We start from the raw sequence: 24574 nt of genomic DNA on the forward strand, positions 1-24574 counted from the left end.
TAGACTTGCAACAGCTGGAGGCCCGAAGGTTCCCCATGCCTGATCTAGGGGGTCTACAGGGTGGAAATAAAAATCTGTCCCATAAGGGCATGTTCCTTTGGAGGGATTTTACAGTATTTAGCATTGTGGCTGCCCATTTGGCAAAGAGCGACATAGACACATTATGATCCCACTATAAGTTATAGTTGTGTCCCCTTCAAGGATAAGACAACCTTTCTTCTGCTCAATATATCACTGGGAGCAACAATCTGGGGTGTGGGACAAGGAGTACCAAATGCCTCAATGTGTCACCAGAAGAGATGAGTGAACCTCCAGCATGCCCGAGTCGATCCGAACCCGAACTTTCGGCATTTGATTAGCGGTAGCTGCTGAACTTGGATAAAGCCCTAAGGCTATGTGGAAATCATGGATATAGTCATTGGCTGTATCCATGTTTTCCAGACAACCTTAGAGCTTTATCCAAGTTCAGCAGCCCCCGCTCATCAAATACTGAACGTTGGGGTTCGGGTCGACTCGAACCCAAACCCGGTACGCTCATCTCTAGTCACCAGTTATTATTAAATATTACAGCAGGTTTGGAACAAGTAACCACTAATTCTTAACTTTCATTGCTCTGTCTGTAGGTATCCCAGTCGAGCTTATCGGACAGGAAGTGAGGTAAGTTCTCAGAACCACATAAAATAAAATACATTTTTAACATTTTCTACACAGAACCACAGCAATAGGACAAGCCACCTGTAACATTCCAGGCGGTAACCCCCCTCTTAGCTTTACTGCTTTGTGTCCTTAAAGCCAATATAATGCATTTTCAATAGGCTGTGAAGGTTTTGCATTCATTGTACCTTCATAGCAAATAAAAAAATAAAAAATATGATAAAACATAACACAATGAAGAGTAGCACAAATAGGCAACAGAAACATTATTAAGGGTTAGTCTTTTGCACTCACGCTAAATTACTGTATACAACTACTTTTAGAATTCAGTGAATCGGTAGGCTCCGTTCTCATAAATATAAGTTCAGCCTATAATTGGCAGCTTCCACTGTGTTGCCAACATATGCGCTTAAAGATAAAATTACATATTAGTGCTGAGGGGTTTTTTTCTGTTATTTTTATAGCTATAATGGCCCTGCTTCTAACACATATTGCCTATACTACCATCACAAGCAATTATCTCGCTCCATTTACAGTCTATTGTAATGAACTGCTTGGTTTGATTGATGTCTGCGGTCTTGCAAATACTGAAGGTGTTTGATTATGCTAAAACGTTGATGCTCTTAGCTACAATGTCACAACACCATGACTTCACCACCACAGATCAGAGCCATGGATTTTAGAGTACATTTTATTGCTAAACAATATGCTATTCCAATAGCCTTATAAAGAAAGCCAGTTATAATCTATATGTCTGGAACCTCCGGGCTCTGGCTGTAATCCTCTCTGACCAGTGTCAAGTAGCCTTTTATAAAGGTTTCCATTTTTTAAAAGTCACAGAGTTAATGTAGAAAGTGAAGGTGTCTTCCTCTGTAGCCGCGCACATACAAATCTTTAATTAAGCATACGCTATAAAACTATAATGAAGCACTCAATTAATTACGGGAGGTGAAGTGTTTCATCAGTTTTGAAGCACTTGAAGGCCAGGTTATATGGTTCATCATCCAAATGAGATACGGAAGGAGTAGAAATAGAGAAACATGGAGAAAGGACTGGTAAACTATTGCATATCACTATATGGTAATAGTGTTTTTGTATCTCATTTGTGCCCTTTAAAGCTGCCCCACCCCAGGCTGTATTGGCTCAGGACACATCAGTGGAAAGTATGCAAGACATAGAAGGTAATTCGGTGAAGTTCTTGCAAGACGTTAGTCTTCATGACTTTTCTTACACAAACATATTAGGCGGTCAGGTGAGTAAAAAGACATTTTAGAGTATTTTATATTTGTTTTTTGTCCCTGTACAGTTTACAGAATTGCCCCTTGGCCCGTAAACGCAAGGTGCAAGACACAGAGACTGAACACCCAGCATCAAAGAGGAAGTCTCACCCTCTCAAACTGGCCCTGGATGAAGGCTACAACATGGACAGCGATGGTAGTGAGGACACAGAGTTGAAAGATGAAGAGTCTGGCACAGAGGACTCTGAAGAAACCTTGGTGGAGACGGAAGAGGAATCTGAGAACCCTGGACTTAAAGAGTCTCCAAGCGCAGAGCCTAGAGAAGGTAAGGAAATAGATACATATTAGAGGCTTGTAGTTATAATTGGAGTTAGTTGCCCTGAATCGCAACTGACATCTGCCATAGATGTAAGGGAGATTCATGTTTTTGGTTTCCATCCCAAACACTTCTGTATGCCAGATCAGCCATTGGGTAATTTTTTTTATGTACCCGGATCACATTTGCCAATATTATTGTAATTTTCAGCGGTGCTTTCCAACAACACAATTACAAGATTTTTTTTTTCCTTTGATCATAGCTGAAAGCTCTCCTGTTAAAACAACATTTGAAGAACTTCCAAAAAGCGACGAAACTCCCACAAAAGCCACATACAGCAGTTATCAAGAAATCATTGCCAATTCTCTTTTAAACTTGGGCCAAATAGCAAAAGAAACATTGGTCTCGGAAGGACATTTGCCAGAAAGTGAACTGGAGACCCCTAAACCGAGTTCTGGGGTTGTGCAAATAGTCCAACCGGAAGTAGAGGAAGCTGCAGTAGAAGAGGTGTGTGATAAGGAGATCATCATACAGACAGAAGATGCTGAAGAAGTAATTGAAGTCACCAGCGAGCCCAGCAGTGAGTCATGTCTTGAACCCCGAGATGACATACACTGTGAGGATGTTTGCAAGAAGGACATGGAGGATGAAGATGATGACGAGGATGATGATGACGATGTTGATGAGGATGATGATGACGATGATGACCTGGATGATGATGAGGAAGCAGAGGAACACTCTTCTGAAATGATGAGCCAAGATGCCCCCCATGCTTCTCAGGACTCCCCTAAAATCCACTGTGAAGGACAATTTAGCCCCAAACCTGAATATTCGGTCATTGTGGAGGTCAGGTCAGATGATGATAAAGATGATGATAGTCATTCTCAAAAATCGGCTGTAACAGATGAATCTGAAATGTACGACATGATGACGCGGGGAAACCTTGGGCTTTTGGAACAAGCGATAGCTCTGAAGGCTGAACAAGTAAAAGTCGTTCGGGAACAGAGCAGAACATCAGCAGACAGCATCAAGAATTACCAAACTGAAGAAAAGCAAAATCGGTCGATAGATACAATGAGGAAAAGCTTTTATGGTAAATGTTATTTTACTTATTTCGCTTCCTCGATAAACATTCACCTTACACCAAGAAAACTAAATTTGTAACTGGGTGCTGTAGGCATGCCTAAGGGTCCACTGTAAATCTAAAAAGGCTGCATACTAATACTACGCCAAAGTTTGGTGTCTCATGGTGCAGTGTAGTGCAAACTCATCTAAAATATATTTATTATATGTTTTAGGTAATTTGTCCACATTTTTGAAGAGAGGGGTGTGGCTTCACGAGGAAGGGGAGTGGCCTAATATATGACACACTGCGCCAAGAGGCACCTCAGTTTAAACACAGATTTTAAGTTGCCATTAAAGTTAGATAAGTCTAAAGCTTAAACTAGACAGTGTGCCAAATTTATTAAACAACCTGAGCAACAATAATACAATAACACCTTAATAATGCCTCATCATTTGACTATCTAGTTTTAGTTTACACTTGCTAGCTTTTTAATCACGTTGATAATTTTTTTAAAGGGATCGTACAGTTTAGACTGTTTTAGTAGAGGGAGGTTCCTGGGCAGGTTTAGACATGATTAGAGATGAGCGAACCGGGTTCGGGTTCGAGTCCACCCGAACCTGAACGATCGGCATTTGATTAGCAGTGGCTGCTGAACTTGGATAAAGCTCTAAGGTTGTCTGGAAAACATGGATACAGCCAATGACTATATCCTTGATTTCCACATAGCCTTAGGGCTTTATCCAACTTCAGCAGCCACCGCTAATCAAATACCGAAAGTTCGGGTTCGGATTGACTCGAGCATGCTCGAGGTTCGCTCATCTCTAGATATGATGTATCTTATGAAGTCCTGAAGGTTTACTTTAAGCCAGGAGGAAGGGGATGTGGCAACTTCTCAGCCTTGACTTCCATTCAGAAAGCAGTTGTCAGTCAAGAAAATAAACACATTAAATTTAGTATGTGGTAGAATACATACTGTGGTAGACTTCAGCAAAATGTAAAACTGCTCCCAGGATGAACAAAGACAGCTGATGTGGAAGTTATGTATTCTGGGTGAAGTTACATAAATCTGGCAATGAATATCTAGTGCAATCTAAAAAGTAAGTAAAATTATAATTGAATGCTTTACTTCTATTGGAACAGCTTGAAACCAACATTGCAAAAATATGTCCTAGAAAATCATGTTTCCTATCTGTAGATGTTAACGCATTTTGCAAATAGTGAAAAAAAAAAAAGTACATTGCGTATTTCTGCAGATTGAAGTTCATTATGCCGTTGCCAAGGGTGATAAGCAAAATTTTCTGCTTCATAAGCAATTTACAAGCTAGTTCTCCCTCTCCGCTTCCTCTCCTTTATCCATCTGAAAGCTTTAAGAATATGACTCTCCCAGCAGTGTTGCGACAGTGTAAAATAATCTCTTTGTGGCTGTCTGCTGGTTTACCGGAAACAGATTAGCCAAACGTGAAAGGGAAAACGATCTCACCCATTGATTCCCTGTGTCATTTTCAGCTACGTCCTGAAATTTTGCGGTGCAAAAAATGTAATATCTGACTCTCCTTGTGGGGAAAGTGGGAGGGGGGTAATTTTGCTGAAACAGAATGAACATAACTTTTTATTAAAATGTTAAATTATTTTGTCAGCAGGTTTTCAGCCACTAAAGGGAAAGTCAGACAGATCTTTTGTCCATCACCTTAACAAAGTGGATGTGGAGGGAGAGGGAGAAACAAAGCATGAGACTGAATTTGTTCTTTCTTTAATTTTGGAATCACGTGTAGTTTTTGATGCAACCTTTAAAAGCCAAAGAAAAGAGTAGATTGGAAATGGGAAAGGGGGAAAAAAACTGTGATAACATAACTGTGATACATTTAGTGTTTTAAACTCCCCCCCCCCCCCCCCAAATCCCAACATGCTCTAGTCATGGTAATTTCCTAGCATTTTTTCGGTAGGCTCCTCTATATATGTCAGCTATACAAACAGCGTAGACAGTGCATTATAAGTGCTCATAAAAAATTCCATTAAAAATGCAAAGCGTAAAAAAAAAACACAAAAGAAGGATGTCTTGAAGTGGCAAAATAATGTAAACTGACTGAAAATAACATTACAGCAAACTGTGTTCCTACAGTTATCAGATACATACATACATATGGCACTGTATTATGCAGATACCCTCTCCTAGAAGCAATGCCTTAGTATACTTCTGAAATATGACGTCCAATGGAAAGTGAACCCAGAAATCCTATAGAATCCCAAGAGAAAAAATTGGGGGCAGGTACAGTGGAGCCCAGAGAGTTATTATAGCTCTGTACAACCTGGATTGTGCACAGGGCCCTAATATGGCCGGAGCATAAACCATTGAAAAATGTGATCGCCGCTCCATAGTACAGTATGATGTATAAGCAGACATTTAGAAGTCTGATGAAGTGTAAACAGCTGCATGGATTAAACAGAGGGAAAAAAATAGGAAAAACTGTTTTTTTCATAGACTAATTACCTTGCCACATTGGGAATAGTCATTTTGTGCAAATCTAGTCGCAAAGCACATTGAATCGCTGCAGTGACAGATGGTGAATTCATACATACAGTACAGTTTTTTTTTCTCATTTATATACAAAGAACCTGTAATCTTTCACCTGTCAGGTTGTTTGATTCTGACCCAACAGTCAAGAGCAGCAGCCATAATGCATAGAAAAAACAGCACTGAAAGATATTTCAATAAGAAAGAAAACACTGAAGAGGATGCTCAAGAATTGGAATAATTATATATTTATTCTATTTTTTTTTATAAGATGCAGCAAGACCCGAAAAAAGAGAGATCAAGTGTCCAACTCCTGGCTGTGATGGTACCGGACATGTAACAGGACTTTATCCTCATCACAGGAGCCTCTCAGGATGCCCACACAAGGACAGGATCCCCCCAGAGAGTAAGTGATAAAGCTCAAGGCTGTCTAGTTGATGGTCTGCATTCCCCTGTGCTTACCACCATCCCATCTGACGAACTGTAATTTGTAAGAGCTGCTAAGAAGGGGGGGGGGGGAGAGAAGTGACAACTGTATTAACACATTTCTGATTTAAAATAATGATTGTGATTTCCCCAGCACTTTAAGCCAATGGTGCAAGGTAGAATCTGCACTGCAACACTCCTTATGAAGCATGATATAGAAGAAATAAACTACAATATTTATGACTATGGTTAACCCCAACCATAAACCATATTGAAATAGTTAATTTCATAATTTCTATTTTTACAGTTCTGGCCATGCACGAGAATGTACTCAAGTGTCCAACCCCCGGCTGCACAGGACAGGGCCACGTTAACAGCAATAGGAACACACACAGGAGGTACTGGACCGTCAAGAGCGGCTCAGTAATTCATTCCCATTATAAAAGATATGATCTAAGTTTTTGCATTGGTTTGTAGCTTATCGGGATGCCCCATTGCTGCAGCTGAAAAATTGGCCAGATCCCACGAGAAACAGCAACAGCCTGGAGATCTCACCAAAAATAATACAAACTCAGACAGGATACTCAGGTAAGCCCCTATAGTGGATCCTTAAAGGGGTTATACAAGAGGGGGGGGGGGACACAACTGCTTTCTTTCAAAAAGAGCACCACTCTTTTGTTTGGTACTGCAGCTCAGTTTAACTGAAGTGAATGGAGCAGAGTTGCCATACCAAACACAACCTGAGGACAAAGGCGGTGCTGTTTTTGGCAGCAAAAAGCTGTGTTTTGCAATCCTGGAACACCCCTTTAAGTGTATGGAAACTAAAAAAAAAAAAAAAAAAAGAGACATAAGCCTAATATATAGGTCTGTTTTAATGCCTCCTTTCTATATACTTGTCCATGCATATTCTAATCAGATGGTGCCATATCTTACTATATCACTGACTGCCTCTTATTTAATAGTAATAGTAAAAAAATTAGGGAGGTACCTAACTCTCCAAGTAAACCTCAACAAATATTATGGCAAATGTGCCGTGTTTCTCACATAATTTGTAAATGTGCATTACATTTATTATGCGTTTTACATTTGCACCTTGCTTGACAAAGGGGGGCGGGGGTGGGATACTGGGAAAGGGGCATGGTTTAAATGCGACACTACGCCAACTTATAGGTGGTCTAAACTTAGGTTGAGCTCTGCTGTATCTATAATACTTTATAACTTATACTTCATTCATAGGCCCATGTGCTTCGTGAAGCAGCTGGAGATTCCCCAATATGGCAGCTATAGGCCCAATATGGTTCCTGCGACGCCAAGAGCCAATTTAGCCAAGGAGCTGGAGAAATACTCCAAGGTTACCTTTGATTATGCAAGTTTTGATGCTCAGGTTTTCGGCAAACGCTTGCTTGCCCCAAAGATTCAGACAAGCGAAACCTCACCCAAAGCCTTTAAATGTAAGTATGGGTCACCATGTCAAGCACTGGTTTATCTTCTTTATATTTTAAATAGGAAACAAAGAGCTAGAGAACAGATTTTGGCAATGTGGTAATAACCATGCAAATTCATTATTGAGGACCTTGGGGGGAAAGAGGGACCACCTACAGTATGCTAAAGCTAAAACAATGGCCGCATTGTCACCAGAAACCTATGTAACTTAGAAAGATGGCATCTAGACATTATAGGATAACTCAAGGACTTATATTCCCTGTCTTTCTGGAAAAGTGCTGTTTTATAAATATATATATATATATAAAAAAGCAAATACTGTATATATATTAAAAAAAATAGAAGGCAGAAGACGCATTTTAAGGAGTATGAGGTATAACATTGTAATCTGCAGCCAGAATCTCTTTCTAGAGCATTGCAAAGAATAAGAGGAGGTTTAGGAAAACTGCTTGTAGATCTCAGTAGCCTCGAGAGGGCTTTCCCTCATAACTAATCCTACTTTCCAAGATCCTTGTGTAATCCTGACACAGCTGCTCAGTAAAAAGCATTCATGCTTCAGAGACGACTCAGCTATTGCAGCACAATGGGACTTACTCCTTTATTGCTGAACCCACACAGCACACAGAATGATGACGTTGGCTACAGGCCAAATTGGAGAAGTGGTGCTGACAGCCTGGGTTAGCACTGACGGAAAAGTCATTTGTTTCACGGCAAAAATAATTCTCCCGCTGAATAAGATCGCCTCATTTACAATATTTGCAGAGCATTTTTCTGGGTAATTGTAGTGACAAAATAAATTCTTGCAAAGCAGCGAGGATGGTGAACCGTCCCAGCTCTGCTCTTCTTCTCTAATTCACTGACTGAAAATCCATCTGAGCTGGAAAGATTTATTAAATGTAAAACTTCATGGAGGAGGTAAAAGCAAATTGAAGATGAATCTTCCCGCTGTTTAAATTTCCCACAGGAGGAGATTTAAAGAAGCCACATAGCAGCTCGGGTAGCTCATAATCCCATTCATTAGGTTTTTCCTGGTGAGGATATGTTGTGTTTAGTGAACTATTTCTAGGTGTAAAATTTAATGAAAAAATAAACTTGCACTTATGTGAGTGTCAGTACCAAAATGCACATCTGCTTGGGTCACGTAACTATCATGTAATTCATAGACCTATAAGGAGTACAGGATGCAAAAAAATTTAGCTAAAGTGCCATTCTACCCACGTCCTAACAAGGTTGCCTGTTTATTCCTCTACAGCTAAACCATTTCCAAAGGCCTCATCCCCAAGTCACAGTCCATCCAGCAGCTACGTTAAAAGCACTTCATCTTCTTCCTCTGGCTTTGATTATACCCATGATGCTGAGGCTGCTCACATGGCAGCAACGGCCATCTTGAATCTTTCCACACGATGCTGGGAAATGCCAGAGAATCTCAGTACAAAGCAGCAGGACCTGCCAAGTAAAGTGAGTACCTTCTTCATCATCTGGTGAACCCCTGCTGCTAGAAGTGTAATCACAGACTATAATTTATTGCACAAAATCAGGATGCTGTTGCCAGTGTTTCTTTTTACCTTATGAGTTGTCCTGCATGTCCATAAAAGTTTTCTAAGTGTCACCTAAAATGGTCTGCAGAGATCAAAGTTACACATGTGGTTACTGAAATCATTCTTCCTTTGTGGCTGAATGTGCAACTCAATCACTAAATTTTATACAATGTCTTCCATTTTTGTTTGTGGTTGTAGTCTATGGACATCGAAGTAGATGAGAATGGCACTTTGGACTTGAGTATGAACAAGCATCGGAAAAGGGAGAACACGTTCCCCAGCAGCAGCAGTTGCAGCAGTAGTCCCAGCATGAAGTCTCCAGACCAGTCCCAACGCCAAAATTGCACCAGTGCCACAAGTAGCACTATGACCTCACCCCAATCCAGCCAGACTTCTCGGCAGGATGACTGGGATGGTCCCATTGATTATACCAAGCCAAATCGCCAGCGTGAAGAGGAGCCTGAAGAAGTATGTTACTGGTGGATGACACTCCATATGATCACTTGAGATTACTTAAAGTTACATAATGTATGATAGTACCTTGGTGTAGAGTTTACTGTAGAGACTGATGCAGCAATTGCATTGTTTATTTCTGTCCTAAGGCTGCTGGTACAGAGGGGCACATTTCCTTAGGGCTTTCCACAGTTCCTAAAATTGGACAGTCTGAACTGAGTTCTGATGTAGAAGAACAATATAATTATACATTACGTGGATAAACTCAGTAGAGGAAAATAATTAACGCCACTATATTTCACCATGGGGGCACTGCCATAAATTCTTTCTAGCTGCCGTAATGTCTTTCAGGCATTAATATATATTCTTTAAAAAATTAAAATGTGAACTCTACTTTTCTTCAAAGTCTGAACCTGCTGGAGCTTCTTTTGCTTCATCAGAAGCGGATGACCAAGAGATGCAGGAGGAGAACTTTGAAGACCGTAAATACCCTGGAGACGTGACGCTCAGCAATTTCAAACTCAAGTTTCTCTCCAAGGACAGCAAGAAAGAGCTGCTGACGTAAGTAAAATGGAATATAACGTGAATTATTAACGTACGAGAGACACAATAGCTTAGATTGAGCACAGAACACATTTTGTCAGGTAGGGAAATGTGTAAAACTTTACTGAAGGATCCAGTTATTACATAACATACTCTTGTTGGGAGGGCAGGTAAGTGGGTATACAGGCAACACTGGCGTTCCACTTATTGTATAAATCCCTCGTTGTGTATATCGGTAGAGAAAAGGTGACATCTAGAAGCAAACAAGTTTCTGCAGATCAGCTCACAGTTAACATACAGTCATTGGGGCTAGAGTATAATGTTTTTCCTTTGTAAGAATACCATGGCACGATACATAAGCATTAGGCTGGAGAGCAGAGCTGAGAAAATATTCTATTTTCTCAGATCTCTTCTCCAGCCTACAACCCTATAGAGGTAAGTCAGTATCTTTGTTTTCCTGAGATGTATAAAGGGTCCCCATTTTGCCCAGATGTACCCCTGCATTAAAGTGTGCCCATTGCCTACACACTGCGCAGGCAGCCACGTTGTGCCCTGAATCAATATTCAACACTTTCACAATCCCATGAATATTTGTTCAGTCTACAAAGTTGCTGCTTTCACTATGTGCAGACAAAGGGTACATTTTATTTCTGGCATTTTAAGAACACGGCCCTCCCGTTGGACTTACTTGAAACCAATATTTTCCCAGATATTTTGCTGCACAACGGGATATTCGGCCAATACGTGATGGGGGGTGCGCAAGTCCAAAAGGGGGCGATGGAGGAAAAAAAGCAGGAACCCTCCTGAATGAGTAAGTTCTACATTAAGCCTTCGCTTAGCATAAAAAAAATAAGTAACAGAGGGAATGTATTTTCAGACCAAGAGAATCACTGATTTTGGAAAGTCTGAATATGGTAGATTATTGCTGGGATCAGATAATTGTCGTCCAGTTTTACAACTGGTGGAAACTTTTGGTTTTATGGTACATTCCCTTGAAATGTATGAATTGCAGTGCTCCTTTCATATAGGTTTACCAGAGTGAAGGATTCGTGTTTTACAAATTTGATAGTGTTAGGCAAAGTATTGGCAGGAAAAAAAATTGGGAAGAGATGTGTATACAGAAAAAGAGGTCCACAGGCCAGCAATTATTTGCACCTTACCCCAACTTTACGTTGTAGAAAGAAATACAATGTCCGGGTGTAAAATGGTGGCTGGTTCCCTTCTCTCTTTGGAAAGTTGGGATACATATGTCTGTAGAGGTGTCATGAAACTTGTGAGCGGTGAATGCGATGAACCTGTTTTGGAGCCCTACTCTGGGTTCCAATAAACCCACTTTTAAGCCCACACGTTTGGTTTTACAGGTTAGGTTACAGATACACAACAAGTGAATATAACAAACTTACATTTCATCTTTCCTTTCTTTATCGTGATTTCTCCCTTTATTTATATTTCCAAACTGGTAAAAGGTTTTTTCAAAAGAAAAAGAAATAGCAACCAAATGATTGCCCTACTAAGGTTTCTATGCCCTGGAAATATTCTTAGGTTGCTTTGTGGATGATTGATGTTTCCTTTTTCATCTGTACTTCTTTCTGAGAGCCCAGAGTTTTCGTATTACGAATCTGTATGTATGATAGTAGACATGTCGGTTAATGGCACAAACAGTTGCAGAACGTAGAGGAATTGTTTCTTTCAGAGACCTGGAATCTTAGAACATCATGCTGTATGTAATAGTAATTTGAGTTCTTACTCCTTGAACGCCACCTGCCTTGCCCTCCCCCCACGAGTAGACTGCAGAAGTCCTTACATGTTTGTTGGTGTTGAATTGCCCTTATGGGTTGGGTACAAGTGTATATTGTCTTGATCTCTAGTGTTGTGTATGTGTTTTTTTATCTTGTAAACTGTCCCATTTTGGTGTGTGTGGAGATGAGTGCCTAATGACTAAGTGGCTCTAAGCATATAGCCCTTGTCTACCTTATTTCTTGTTAACACATTATGGGCAGCATGGCAGCAAAGCAAACAAGACAAACTATAGAGTGAAGATTAATGCTCTCCGTCTTCACCCGGAAAACGATGAATGACAGACAATGACCCTGGTCGACTTTGTGTCCTAGTTAGATGCGTTTGAGAGTTTCAGTTACAACCAAAGAAAGAATAAGTTATTCGAAGTTGCTTGTATTACCCTTCTCCTCTTGCTATTTGTCTTATAAGATTTCTTGAGATTGTAAACCAGCCCACACATGGAAGATATTCTTTCAGACTTTACACACTTGTGGGTTTTAATCTTTACTGCTAAGATGTAATACACATGTCCAAAGTGCACTGATCTGGACTGCAATGAACTACAAAACAAAAGTCCTTAAGCTGGTCGTACATTGTGATATTAGGAACTTGGAAGCTCATACAAGAAGTAGTGAAAATGTGTTTAAGTGGTTTCTGCATCCTATAGAAAGTATTACTACCAATAATGTTAGATATTTGCTCTAGAGCCTATGATAGATAGATAGATAGATAGATAGATCGATCAGATAGCTATACATTGGATGAATAGATAGGAGATATATAGATAATGATATAGATATTTATTGGATATATAGATATAGATTGGATAGATGGTCCCTGATATAAAAGTGTCTGCCATACAGAATAAGGAATATACCCATTTTTGTTGAAGCCTCTAGTGCTTTCTATTGACTTTGCGTTTTCTCTGCACGCAGCTGCCCTACACCAGGATGTGACGGAAGCGGCCATATTACTGGAAATTATGCCTCTCACCGCAGGTTAGACCTCTCTTGACTGCTCCTTTGGCTTTGGCTTGCAGGCTGTTTAGTACTATCCCGCACACCTCTTTTTTTTTCTTTTGGCTTATCCAGTTATCTATCTGTTCTCTTTCAGTCTTTCTGGTTGCCCTCTTGCTGACAAGAGTCTCAGAAACCTCATGGCTGCACACTCTGCTGATCTCAAGTATGTTTGCGCTGAGCTGAACTGCTACTCTTGCCTTTTTTCCCACTTAACCCTCTTCTCTCCCCCCCTGCTTGTCAAAATCTGCTGAGGCTGAACAAATGCTGTAACGGGTCATTCAAAATGGGTGGGGAAAACACAGAGACATTACCTATCGATTACGACAAGTGTCTGTCATTTGAGCTGTAAGCAGATTTTGCATTTTAGGGCTAATCTCTACACCCCTTGCCCACCCTGCTTATCTTATTTGCTACAGAATGGATGTCAAGTATATATTCACTTGTAGACAATGGCAAGCTGGTTTAGAGCATGCCCATCTTTCTGCCTCCTGCTGGCTGCTATCAGCATTACAAAACTGACAACTGTGTTAGGTAACCTGTCACACACAATGGAGACTACCTACTTGTGGGTACAAGGTGGCAACAGATAGGCAGGTGTCATAGCATCATCAGATTGTGGCGTCTGCTTATTCTCCTTAACATCCTTATTCTTACAATGGTATAAAAAAGTAGAGGTGCACGTTGATTAATATCTGTGTGTATTAGCACCTTGAAAATGCTCATTATCACCTAGATAGATAGATAACTAGATAGATAGAGCTGTCAAGTATACTGGGAACAGCAACGTATCCACTTCTTCTACCAGGTGTATCTGAAAACAGATGTCGGCTTATCCAGGATATAAAAACATAGCTGCTTTCTTCCAAAAATAGTGCCACACCTATCCTCAGGTTGTGTGTGCTATTACATCTCAGCTCTATTCACTAGAATAGAACTGAGCTGCCAAACCACACACAACCTAAGGAAAAGAGTGTTTCTGAAAGAAAGAAGCCATGTTTTTCCTAATTCTGGATAACCCCCTTAACCATTGTACAGTCAACTGTTCTGCATCTTTCTTGTATACTTTGTGCCTCAGTTCCCCACCAGTGCTGAGGATAAACTGAGGATGTAAAACCTATACAGACCTGGAGCTTCTCACAGCTGATGGTTTGCTACAATTATTTATACAGTTGGCCAGATAATCCTCTTTGAGCTAAACAATCTTGGGCTAGGTTCACACTTTCATCGAAGCTCCATCACAAGTTGTTTAGCTAGCAGGACCTGCACAGACAAAAAAAAATCCTGCAAGGGGTAGTTTTCTGTTCTGCAGTCATGCCCCATTGAATTCAATGGGATATCTCAGATATCAGTCAGTGTCTGTTCATAACTGGACTGCCAGGCTCCCTTTTGTGGCACAAACTGATTCTGTGACTGGGCTCCGCATGGTGTCCTGATGGAATTGTGAACCTAGTCTTAAAAGCAATCTGTGACCCCCTTACCACCTACAAAGCTGGTGGCACCACTGGATAGACATAAATGAAGGCATTAAAAAACACCTTTATTTGGGCTTTGAATGGTGTCAAAGAGGCAGAACCTATTGTTCCTTGGGCCTAGCACTGCTTCAACTCACTGTGCTGTGTGCAGTGTACATGGCTGGTTAAGCAGGGGGCAGGCTTACAGCACGGTGAGACGTAGTGGCCATAGGTATAATAAGTACTGCCTCTTTGACACAATTCACAGCCCAAACAAAGGTGCTTTTTAATGAAAATAAAAACACAGATCCAAGCAACAAACTGATATCTTTCTAGAGGTGCGCCCAGTTTAGTAGGCAGATGGGTTCCACAGATTCACTTTAAAGTGACTCTGTACCCACAATCTGACCCCCAAACCGCTTGTACCTTCGGATAGCTGCTTTTAATCCAAGATCTGTCCTGCGGTCCGTTCGGCAGGTGATGCAGTTATTGTCTTAAAAAACAACTTTTAAACTGGAAGCCCTGTGCCTAATGGTCGGGGCTTACATTGCGTATGCATTAGGCTGGCACAACCTCTCTGTCCCTCCTCCCCACCCTCCTCATCATTAGGAATGCTCCAGGCAGATTGTCTCCTATTCATCAGCTGTGTCAGCACGGAACATGGGCTGGATCGTTAAGGACATGTTCAGCACGGAGAAAATGTTCCAGTGGCATTCCTAATGATGAAGAGGGTGGGGAGGAGGGACGGAGGGGTGGAGCAAAGTTAGGGCACAGATACTCCCGTGTGGCACGGGCTGCAATTTTAAAAGTGTTTTTTTAGGACAATAACTGCATCACCTGCCGAACGGACCCCAGGACAGATCTTGGAGTAAAAGCAGCTATCCAAAGGTACAAGCGGTTTGGGGGGGTCAGATTGTGGGTACAGAGTCACTTTAAACATGTGGTCTGATACATTATAATATACACGGCAGAAAACAATGTTGTGCTACAGTACTTATGTGTTTAGCTTACAGAGTATCGTCTATACCAATTGTAGCAAACTGTGAGGTGTATAGAGTCTATAAAGGTGTTTGGTTCAATTGAAACATGTATAAGAAAGTTGTAGAGCTTTATACAATGAGTAAGCCATTAAACTGTTGGCATACTCTCTGACACGACCAGCTTATAGTTGTCTATAAATGATATACTGTATGACGTCAGGTTCACTATATGTGTCTAACAATATTTCCTTAATTTAACGGAATCATTCCTTTTAATCATCTGTATGGAAGCCCATCCAGGACAGAAATAATACTACAACATTTCTACAATGTTCATAATGTGTCTCTTCTTCTTTCCAGGTGCCCTACCCCAGGATGTGATGGCTCCGGACACATTACAGGGAATTATGCGTCTCATCGGAGGTGAGCGCCTCTGGGAATTAATTATTAAGTTTTTTATAGCTTGTATTGTGTTTCTAGGGCCCATACTGATTTAAGCAAGAAAACCACACAGGGCAAAGTCTTTCTGTGACTTGCATCATGTCACGTGTGCAAAAAATGGCATTCTAAAAATGTTAGCGGGAAGGTGTTTATTTGTCGGATATTTATAGACTATACGCTACTACAAGGAGAAATGCAGTCTAATTCAAAATGATATATATGAAAATGAATTTAAAAGCTGAAAGAAAAAAACCTGAGATCCTCTGCTGCTTTAGATAAGAAGCTCTGGTGGTCCCCATTGGTCTATGGCAGGGGTAGGGAACCTAGGCTCTCCAGCTGTTGCAAAACTACAACTCCCATCATGCCTAAAGCTAAAGCTTTGGCTGTCCAGGCATGATGGGGATTGTAGTTTTGAAAATGCAGGAGAGCCAAGGGGCCCTACCCCTGGTCTGTGGTTTACTTTGCTGTAGCAATGATGTCACCTACATCCTTAGGCTGTGTTCACACAACGTAAGAGACCGGCCGATCTGAAAAGATGATCTTTAGGGCCGCAGAGTTCTGATGCGGGCGCATCCGTGCGCGCCCGCACTAGAACTCTTCACTGCACACTATGGAGGGTATATCCGGAGCCGCTCGATCCATAGTGTGCACTGACAGGTTTTTCATTTCAGTTTCATGTCAGTTTTCTACGGCGCCGCGAGAGATCCCGGCCGGAGCGTATACTATGTGTATACGCTCCGGCCGAGATTCCATTGAAGGCAAAGCAACATACATTTTCGTAAAAAGTACGGCCATTGTTGCCGATTGCAACAACGGCCGTACTTTTACGAAAATACACGTTGTGTGAACATGGCCTAATGCTGTACAGCATAGACCTGTGCAGACCACTGAAGCAGCAACATAAAAACTTTAGTTAGTGATTGACTTAATGCTGCGTTTATACAAAGCGATAATTCGCCCAATCGATCGTTTAACGATTTTGATGCAACGATTTGGTTTTTATAACGATCAGCGTTTAGACGAATAAATCGTTAGAAAATCGTTAGAAAATTTGTAAGAAAAATCGTTATTGCGATAGTTTTTAAGATCGCTTAGGCCCATCTTTTACATAAGGTAAATCTTTGAAAGACTGTTTACACGAAGCGATCTGCGAATTTTTAGCGAACGCCGATTTGAGAACATGTTGAAAGATCAAAATGAATGATTTTTCGCTCGTCGCTTGATCGTTTGCTGTGTTTACATGAGCCGATTATCGCTCAAATGCCATCGTTATTGCGAAAATTCGAACAATAATCGTTCCTTGTAAAAGCAGCATAACACATGCAAATAAGCAAATCTATGGAAAGTTTCTTATTAGTGTAGCTGATGAATTTTACAAAAATATTTTCTTTGCCTGTCACTGTATACTATAGTTTATGTCACACATTTGGGCGTGTTCACACACACTAAAATTCCACATCAAAAACTGTGCAGAATGGCCAAGATGTCGCAGCTTATACTTTATCACTGCAGGCCATAAGCCTTAGAGATCAAATCCTTTCAAGTAACATGTTTATACATTAATGTTGTTCCTGGAAATAGCATAATTCTCAGCATAATTGTTTTTCATCGAGCGATGGGTATAATTGCCCCAGGGGACTTGGCTTTGCTTCATTTTCTGGGTTTGTTTGCCATCACGCTTTCAATCTAGCTGCACAGAGGCCAGTCAGGTGAACAGTCCAGGAATAGGTTGTACTGTGTATTCGAACCAAACATATGGCAGTAATTACATCCTCTTCTATGAATTTATAGCTTGTCAGGCTGTCCTCGTGCCAAGAAAAGCGGAATGAAAGTTACACCCACTAAGGATGACAAGGACGACCCGGAGCTAATGAAGTGAGTAGAACCTGAACATGTGATGGGAAGAATATAAGAATCTATTTAAGCAAAAAAAAAAAAAAAAAAACATGTACAGTGATTGCAAGTGAAAAGTGTTTGTAATTGGTTTATGTACAAATCACTGAAATACCCTGAAGGCAACCATGGTGTCAGCTGCAACAAACACACCATAATGAATCAATGACATCACTGAGGAAACTTTATCAAAGCAAAAGCAGATTTTGCTGTGTCTATCAACTAACCTCACCCAATGGTGATGATTACCTGTAGTGCTCCCATACGGATTATCACACATTGTGGCTACAGGGTGACACTGTGCTGCGGGTCTAATGGTGCATTTACACAGACAGATTTCTCTGACAGATTTTTGAAGCCAAAGCCGGGAATGGATTTGAATAAAGGATAGATCCCAGTCTTTCCTTTATGACCTGTTCCCTGTTTATAATCTGTTCCTGCCTTTGGCTTCAAAGATCTGTCAGATAAATCTCTCTGTGTAAACGCACCATAAGAAACAAGTGCCAAAGGGTGCGTTCACACGTACAGGATCTGCAGCAGATTTTATGGCGCTGATTTGAATCTGCAGCAGATCTGCAGCAGATCCGCAGCAGATTTGATGGCCAAGAATTGTTTTGCTTTGAATCTGCAGCTTCAAATCTGCGCCGTCAAATCTGCAGCAGATCTGCTGCAGATTTGAAGGTGCAGATTTGAATCTGCAGCAGATCTGCAACAGATCAGCAGCAGATTTGATGGTCCAGAATTGATTTGCTTTGAATCTGCAGCTTCAAATCTGCGCCATCTGCGCCATACGGGACCCGCCGCTGGATCCGGGGAGGTGAGTGGACGTCTTTTCTCTCAGCCACCTCCTCCCCGGCCACATCCCAAAATAGCCCCCCGCTGGAGAACCCGTTTAACATTAACCAGTTAACAATAGCCAGTTAGCCAGATACAGCGTGCTCAATTATTGTTGTAAGAGGAAGACAACAAAGAGAAACCCTACAAACTCCATATAAATGATACCCATGTAGCCTTCATTATATTAACACCTGACTGGAGTACTGACTGGCCTTGGGGTATATTAAACATACTAAAGTAGTGATTAACATCACATCAATACAAGTAGTTCTCCAGGCATCAGATGACTGAACGTTATCTATCATTGTAGACAGAAAGTGGACTGACCATTTAAAAGTGCCAAGGTTACTAGTCATCAAAACGACTATTGAGGAAAAAAAAAAACTCAACGAGTGTATATTATTATATTAAGAGGGATATGAAATAGATTTCTTTTGAATTATATGAAACAATATCCTTGGCCTTTTGTAAGCCTGTAACAAGCCCTATAGAATAGTCAGTTTATTGTAACTTATTCTCCGACCCTTCATGGGGGTGTTACCTTGAAAAGCATCTAGCAAGAACTGTGTACACCAAGAGCGATCAGAGAAGAAAATGAAAAATGAAATGCATTTAAATGCCAGCTCCCATTGGCATCGAGCAACAGTCACTATGGTAAAAGTGTTGCGCAACGGCGACATATTTATAATCTCCTGTGGCTACAAAGTGCATATTGTCACTGGGTGGTAGGCAACTGGTCTTCTATCAATAGTTACCCCCAGCAGTTGAGCTAAGCATTCTGGAATGGAAGCTATTCTGCCGCTCTGTCAGGGTTTTACTGGCTGCCTGGAACAAGGCTGAGCTCTGCTGCCACCCACTGAGAGAAGTGCAATTCAGGATCCATCACTGTGTTAATCATTCTTCAAATAAACTACAGCAGATGTTAAACCAAATCCCACTCTATACAATTATCACAAATGGCAAAAACCAACGTCAAGCGGCCTTTCCGCTTTCATTTGCGTGTTCATCCTCCAAGGGGTTAACAAGGAGCAGACAGATGTTTGACACTGTTTAATACTATTGCAGAGATGTAATGAAAGTTATATTAGCCACAGAAGGCAAGTAGCATAAGGGCCATAAAGGTGTGATAGAGAAGCAGGCCCTCTCTCCGGAGGATTCGCTAATTTGCTCCTCGATGTAGGAACACACAGTTTTCTTATGAATTTTTGGTGGTTCCTGCTGGTGAGGATATTAGAAGAAAATTGTGCTGCATTTACAGACAATTAAAATCAAAATCAGCATTTTTTTTTTTAGAAAGATATTATATCAGGCCTTTCCTTCAGCTTCAGAGAAGATTTTTTTTTTAAAATAATTTGCAGCAAGTATAGCAAGACACAAAATGGAATTGTCATCCTAGTTTTTCCATGTCAAAAACCAATAGGAAAAGAAATGTGTGAGCTGGGACCCCCACTGATCGCTATTAGGGTATACATTAGTTCATATATCTGTAGAAAGGCTAAAAGGAGTATGACGTCATTCAGAAGAGTATTACCTGATTCTGCAGCTCAATATACTATTAATCTGTTGCCTCCAACTATTTTATGATCTGACAAAAAGAGAGCAGCCCAGATTTACAGTTTAAGGCCATGTTCACGTGGGTTATAACACTGGCCGTTCTGTTACCCAGCCGGGTCACAGAACGGTTGGTGTTACTAAAGATCATCCCGGCCGATGATGTTCATTTCTGGTGAATTTAGATGTGGGCGTGGACCCGTGTGCGCCTGCATCCCAATTCACCGCTGCACACCGACCGCACGCTCCATTGTGTGAACTGACATGTTCTGTGCGGCCGCTATTCAATGAATAGTGGCCGCACAAAACTGACATGTCAGTTTTTCGTGCGGCTGGATAGAATCCCGGCCCGGAGCGTATACTATGTGTTTACGCTCTGGACAGGATTCCATTCATTCCAATACAACATATGGTTAGCAAAAATAACGGCCATTGTTGCAAATTGCAACAACTTCCGTGATTTATGCTAAACATAGTGAAACGTTGTGTGAACATGGCCTAAAGCTTCACATGTTCCATGAAGTTGTCCGGAATCATGGACAATTTTAATGCCCAAAGCTTTCTATTGGGCTATTCACATGTCTCTTTTTTTTACGGATCCGTTCCGTGAAAAAAATAGGACATGTCAAAACTCAGACAAGATCACAGCATGGATTCCCCCATAGAAGTCTATGAGATCTGTGTTTTTCATAGATTGCATGGATCTGACATCCATGCAATCTGTAAAAAACACAGACGTGATGTAATCAGCATCATTTAAAAAGCTTTAAACAGATCCGTGAAAAACACAGACTCGGAAGCCATCACAGATTTTTCTTTATGAATCACAGAGGTAGATAGATTCATCCACGGATCTATAAAATCACTCAACGTGTGAATAAGGCCTAAATCTTGCTGTTTTATTAGCCCATGGTAATGCATTTGAACCCCTGCCCTCTCCATACCAGGCCATGCCCATTTCCCAAAGGGCCATTCTAATAAAAGGGGTATGCCCACATTTTATCTTCCATCCACAAACAAGCTGGTCAGTGGGGGACTGATCACAAAAACAGAGAAAAGCTGTCTCCCGAACAAATGGAAATCAATTCATTCTCTGTAGCACTGTGAACTGATAACATTGATAATGTAAAATACCCCTTTAAGCCTTTTAGCTACAGTCCAGTTTTAAATGTGAACAATATGTTTTCAGAAAAACATTCAAACTTTTATTTTACTCCCTACTCAGGTGCCCGGTTCCAGGCTGTGATGGACTTGGACACATAAGTGGTAAATATGCATCTCACCGCAGTGCGTCCGGATGTCCTCTTGCCGCTCGTAGACAGAAAGAAGGTACTTTGAATGGATCTGCCTTCTCCTGGAAATCTCTGAAAAATGAAGGTCCAACATGCCCAACCCCAGGTTGTGACGGGTCAGGTCATGCCAACGGAAGCTTCTTAACTCACAGGAGGTAAAAATCATTAGTCCACCTTTATCTAGAAATGCTCTACCCTGGTTTATTACAGCCTGCAAATCCTTTTATAGATTTATACTGAAATAATATTATTTAAGCTATAAGATCTTTAAAATCTAATAAGAAATTTCTTCAGTCTGTCAGGCTGTCCACGAGCTTCTTTTGCTGGGAAAAAGGGAAAACTCTCAGGGGACGAGCTTCTCGGAACAAAATTTAAGACCAGTGATGGTAAGTGGAGATGAGTGCTGTTAGACTTAACCTGACAGGTACCAGACTGTCTATAGACAGCATAGATAACTGCCATTCGGCAGCCGGTGGGCAAAGTGTAATGATGCTCATGAATATCGAGGACCTGAGCTCATGCACATAATGGAGAGGACTGGTTATTGTCCTTGTTATTAAGGAGGATATCTCCAAATCAGCTGCACAAAATAATGCAAGTGATTCTTTTTAACTTCTCTTAGATAGGGCACCATACACCTACTGATAGAGTCTCTTTAAGATGCTAATCTTTGTAACCAAGATTCTTGTGCAGTTTAAGCTAACTTAGATACACTTTATTAATTTGAACATTCTGACTTATGAATCAAGAGTTAGGGGGAAATTTATCAAGGGTTTTGTGCCTATTTTTAGGTGAATAATTGGATTTTTGGCCCATTTTTGGTCTAAGTTCTATTTATGAACCAGTATTCAACGGGTGAATATTTTTTAGAAGCAACATTTTTTTAAATCTGCCTGTTTTGAGTATTCACCCAAAAATTCACATAATCCGGGATTAGCGCCCAATTTATTATTTTCGACCTTTAAAAAAGTCGCACAAACAGGTGCAGGCTTACATCTGGTCAGTAGCAGGTGAATATAATTGCATAATTTTTGCGACTTTTTACATAGATACATTCACTATGGCAGTGCTACATTGGCTACATGCTGCATATTAATAAATCAGTCACAAGATATTGGAACAATCCTCTTTAGAATAGTTGCACACATTAGACTCCTTAATAAATGTCCCCAAGAGTGTTTTAACGGAATTGGATTTTATTAGATTGAGGTGACACTGCACCTGCACAACTTGCCCTGAAGTCTGCAGGATTTGTTGTACATTGGTGAAAAGAGACAAATACCAGTTGCAATTGCAATACCAACTCTACCCCTTAGGCCTAATTTACACATTCAGTAGCTTTTCAGGACCGTACACTATGTCCACAGTCTTCATCTGCAATTTGCAAATTTTGTCCAAAGTAAATCCATATTTCTTTAAGTCCCTCCAAAAATGGGAAGGTGAAGGTTAAATCAAGATGATCTGTATTTTGCTCGGCCGTTATGTAAAGAAATGTGGATCCCTAGACTTCTATTGGCTACTCTGTTCCGCAATTGCATCCTGTACTAAGACCTGCCCTATTTTTATTGGTACACGGACTGCGGATCCGGAAAACTATGGATAACCCAATAGAAATCATTGGGCTCTTATTTACGGAATATGTGAATAAAGCTTAAGAAAAATCTACAATGCAATCAGTAAGCAACAAATAAGATAAGTGGTACTTACTCTGCAGACTTGACTTTTGAGAAGAATTAGGAAAATGCTTTGACTGAGCAATCTGAATGAATGAGCGGACAAGTCCATTAGTCCCTGCAGAAAGTTATACCACTAATATGTGTCTGTTTTTGCAGTGTTAGAAAATGATGAGGAAATCAAACAGCTCAACAAGGAAATAAATGAGCTCACAGAATCGAACTCTGAGATGGAGGCCGACATGGTGAACCTACAATCTCAGGTCAGTACTTTGTCTTATTTTTTGTCCTGTCAGCAAACATTGATTCTTTCTCCACTAATGTGCAGGGTAATGTAATCAGACAGGGTCAGAATAATTTACTGTATTTAGAACTCATCGTCAGTATAAGATAAAACTGAAAACATGCAGTTACAAAAATGCAAGGTCACTTACCTGTTGTTTTAGACTATGTTATATTAAAGGGAACCTGTCACCCCCCATGCCGGGGCAGAGCCGGCCGACCCCGGGTGGAGACCCATATACTTTCCCCGTGCACAAGTCCCGCTCCTGGACCCGCTCCCGTTGCCGAGATATCGCCGCCGGTAGCCCAGCGCACGCTCATTAGAGATTAGTCTGATGCTCATAGAGAATGAATGGAGCCGTAATTCTCTATGAGCGTCGGACTCATGTCTGATGAGCGTGCGCTGGGCTTCCAACAGCGATATCTAGGCAACAGGAGCGGGTCCAGCAGTGGGACTTCGTGTACAGGGTAAGTATAAGGGTCTCCCCCGGGGGATCGGCCCTTGGCACGGGGGGGGGGGGGGGGGGGGGTGACAGGTCCTTATTAACATACATGATTTTTGCATATTACACTTGTCACTGCTAAACCTTATGTAGGGTCCAAAAATCTATGAAATAAACATACTATGCAGTTGGGCCAATTCCATTAAATCACTCCATGTAACAGACAAAAGTGTTTTTGCCATGGAAGCAGAAAAGGTTTTTAGGCATGTGCTGGGACATGCAACATAATTTTAACCGGACACTCACTGAAAAAAACAATTAAGAGTCAATTTACTGTTGCATAACCAAATTTGATTTGTAGCCCTAGTCCTAGCCTAAGATGATTATATCTGTAAAAATATATCTGAGATCAGCTTCTTAACAATGCTGAATACATTCTTATTAAAACAGATAACAACAATGGAGAAGAACCTGAAGAACATTGAAGATGAGAATAAGGTTATAGAAGAACAGAATGAAGCTCTGTTTGTAGAACTTTCTGGGCTAAGCCAGGCACTCATACGAAGTCTTACCAATATCCGCCTTCCACACATGGTGAGTGTTATATTGTAGATTCTGTCTGCGTGGTTGCTGTGTGGTGAAAACTTTGTCCATACTCAGAAATAGGCCAGTAAATCACATAGCATTTGACCACTGCATGTGAAAATGTTTACACAATTTCTTTAACCGTTTCACGACCTGGAG

General features: G+C 40.9%; 1 protein-coding gene and 1 long non-coding RNA gene across 3 annotated transcripts in view; one reads left to right on the forward strand and one right to left on the reverse strand.

Annotated features, from left to right (window-relative positions):
- Window positions 1-24574, reverse strand: part of LOC138773116 (uncharacterized) — a 201354-nt gene that overhangs the window by 49725 nt on the left and 127055 nt on the right. Inside the window, exon 4 of the long non-coding RNA XR_011359876.1 lies at window positions 23140-23191. This is a non-coding gene — a long non-coding RNA (uncharacterized lncRNA). The remainder of the gene's footprint in view (window positions 1-23139; window positions 23192-24574) is intronic.
- The window catches only part of MYT1 (myelin transcription factor 1), a 51805-nt gene that overhangs the window by 24318 nt on the left and 2913 nt on the right, over window positions 1-24574 (forward strand). Inside the window, exons 4-23 of one of the 2 annotated variants that reach the window (XM_069954089.1) lie at window positions 624-657; window positions 1773-1835; window positions 1961-2217; window positions 2471-3301; window positions 6058-6192; window positions 6520-6610; window positions 6690-6800; window positions 7449-7663; window positions 8908-9113; window positions 9392-9661; window positions 10053-10207; window positions 10899-11000; window positions 12904-12966; window positions 13082-13150; window positions 15779-15841; window positions 17651-17734; window positions 21366-21587; window positions 21727-21818; window positions 23265-23368; window positions 24281-24424. In XM_069954089.1, the coding sequence (XP_069810190.1) occupies window positions 624-657; window positions 1773-1835; window positions 1961-2217; window positions 2471-3301; window positions 6058-6192; window positions 6520-6610; window positions 6690-6800; window positions 7449-7663; window positions 8908-9113; window positions 9392-9661; window positions 10053-10207; window positions 10899-11000; window positions 12904-12966; window positions 13082-13150; window positions 15779-15841; window positions 17651-17734; window positions 21366-21587; window positions 21727-21818; window positions 23265-23368; window positions 24281-24424 (3311 nt within the window). The remainder of the gene's footprint in view (window positions 1-623; window positions 658-1772; window positions 1836-1960; window positions 2218-2470; window positions 3302-6057; window positions 6193-6519; window positions 6611-6689; window positions 6801-7448; window positions 7664-8907; window positions 9114-9391; window positions 9662-10052; window positions 10208-10898; window positions 11001-12903; window positions 12967-13081; window positions 13151-15778; window positions 15842-17650; window positions 17735-21365; window positions 21588-21726; window positions 21819-23264; window positions 23369-24280; window positions 24425-24574) is intronic. The other variant, XM_069954090.1, reaches the window with a different exon arrangement.

Source organism: Dendropsophus ebraccatus, chromosome 14 (assembly GCF_027789765.1).
Source record: "Dendropsophus ebraccatus isolate aDenEbr1 chromosome 14, aDenEbr1.pat, whole genome shotgun sequence".
Classification (NCBI taxonomy): domain Eukaryota; kingdom Metazoa; phylum Chordata; class Amphibia; order Anura; family Hylidae; genus Dendropsophus; species Dendropsophus ebraccatus.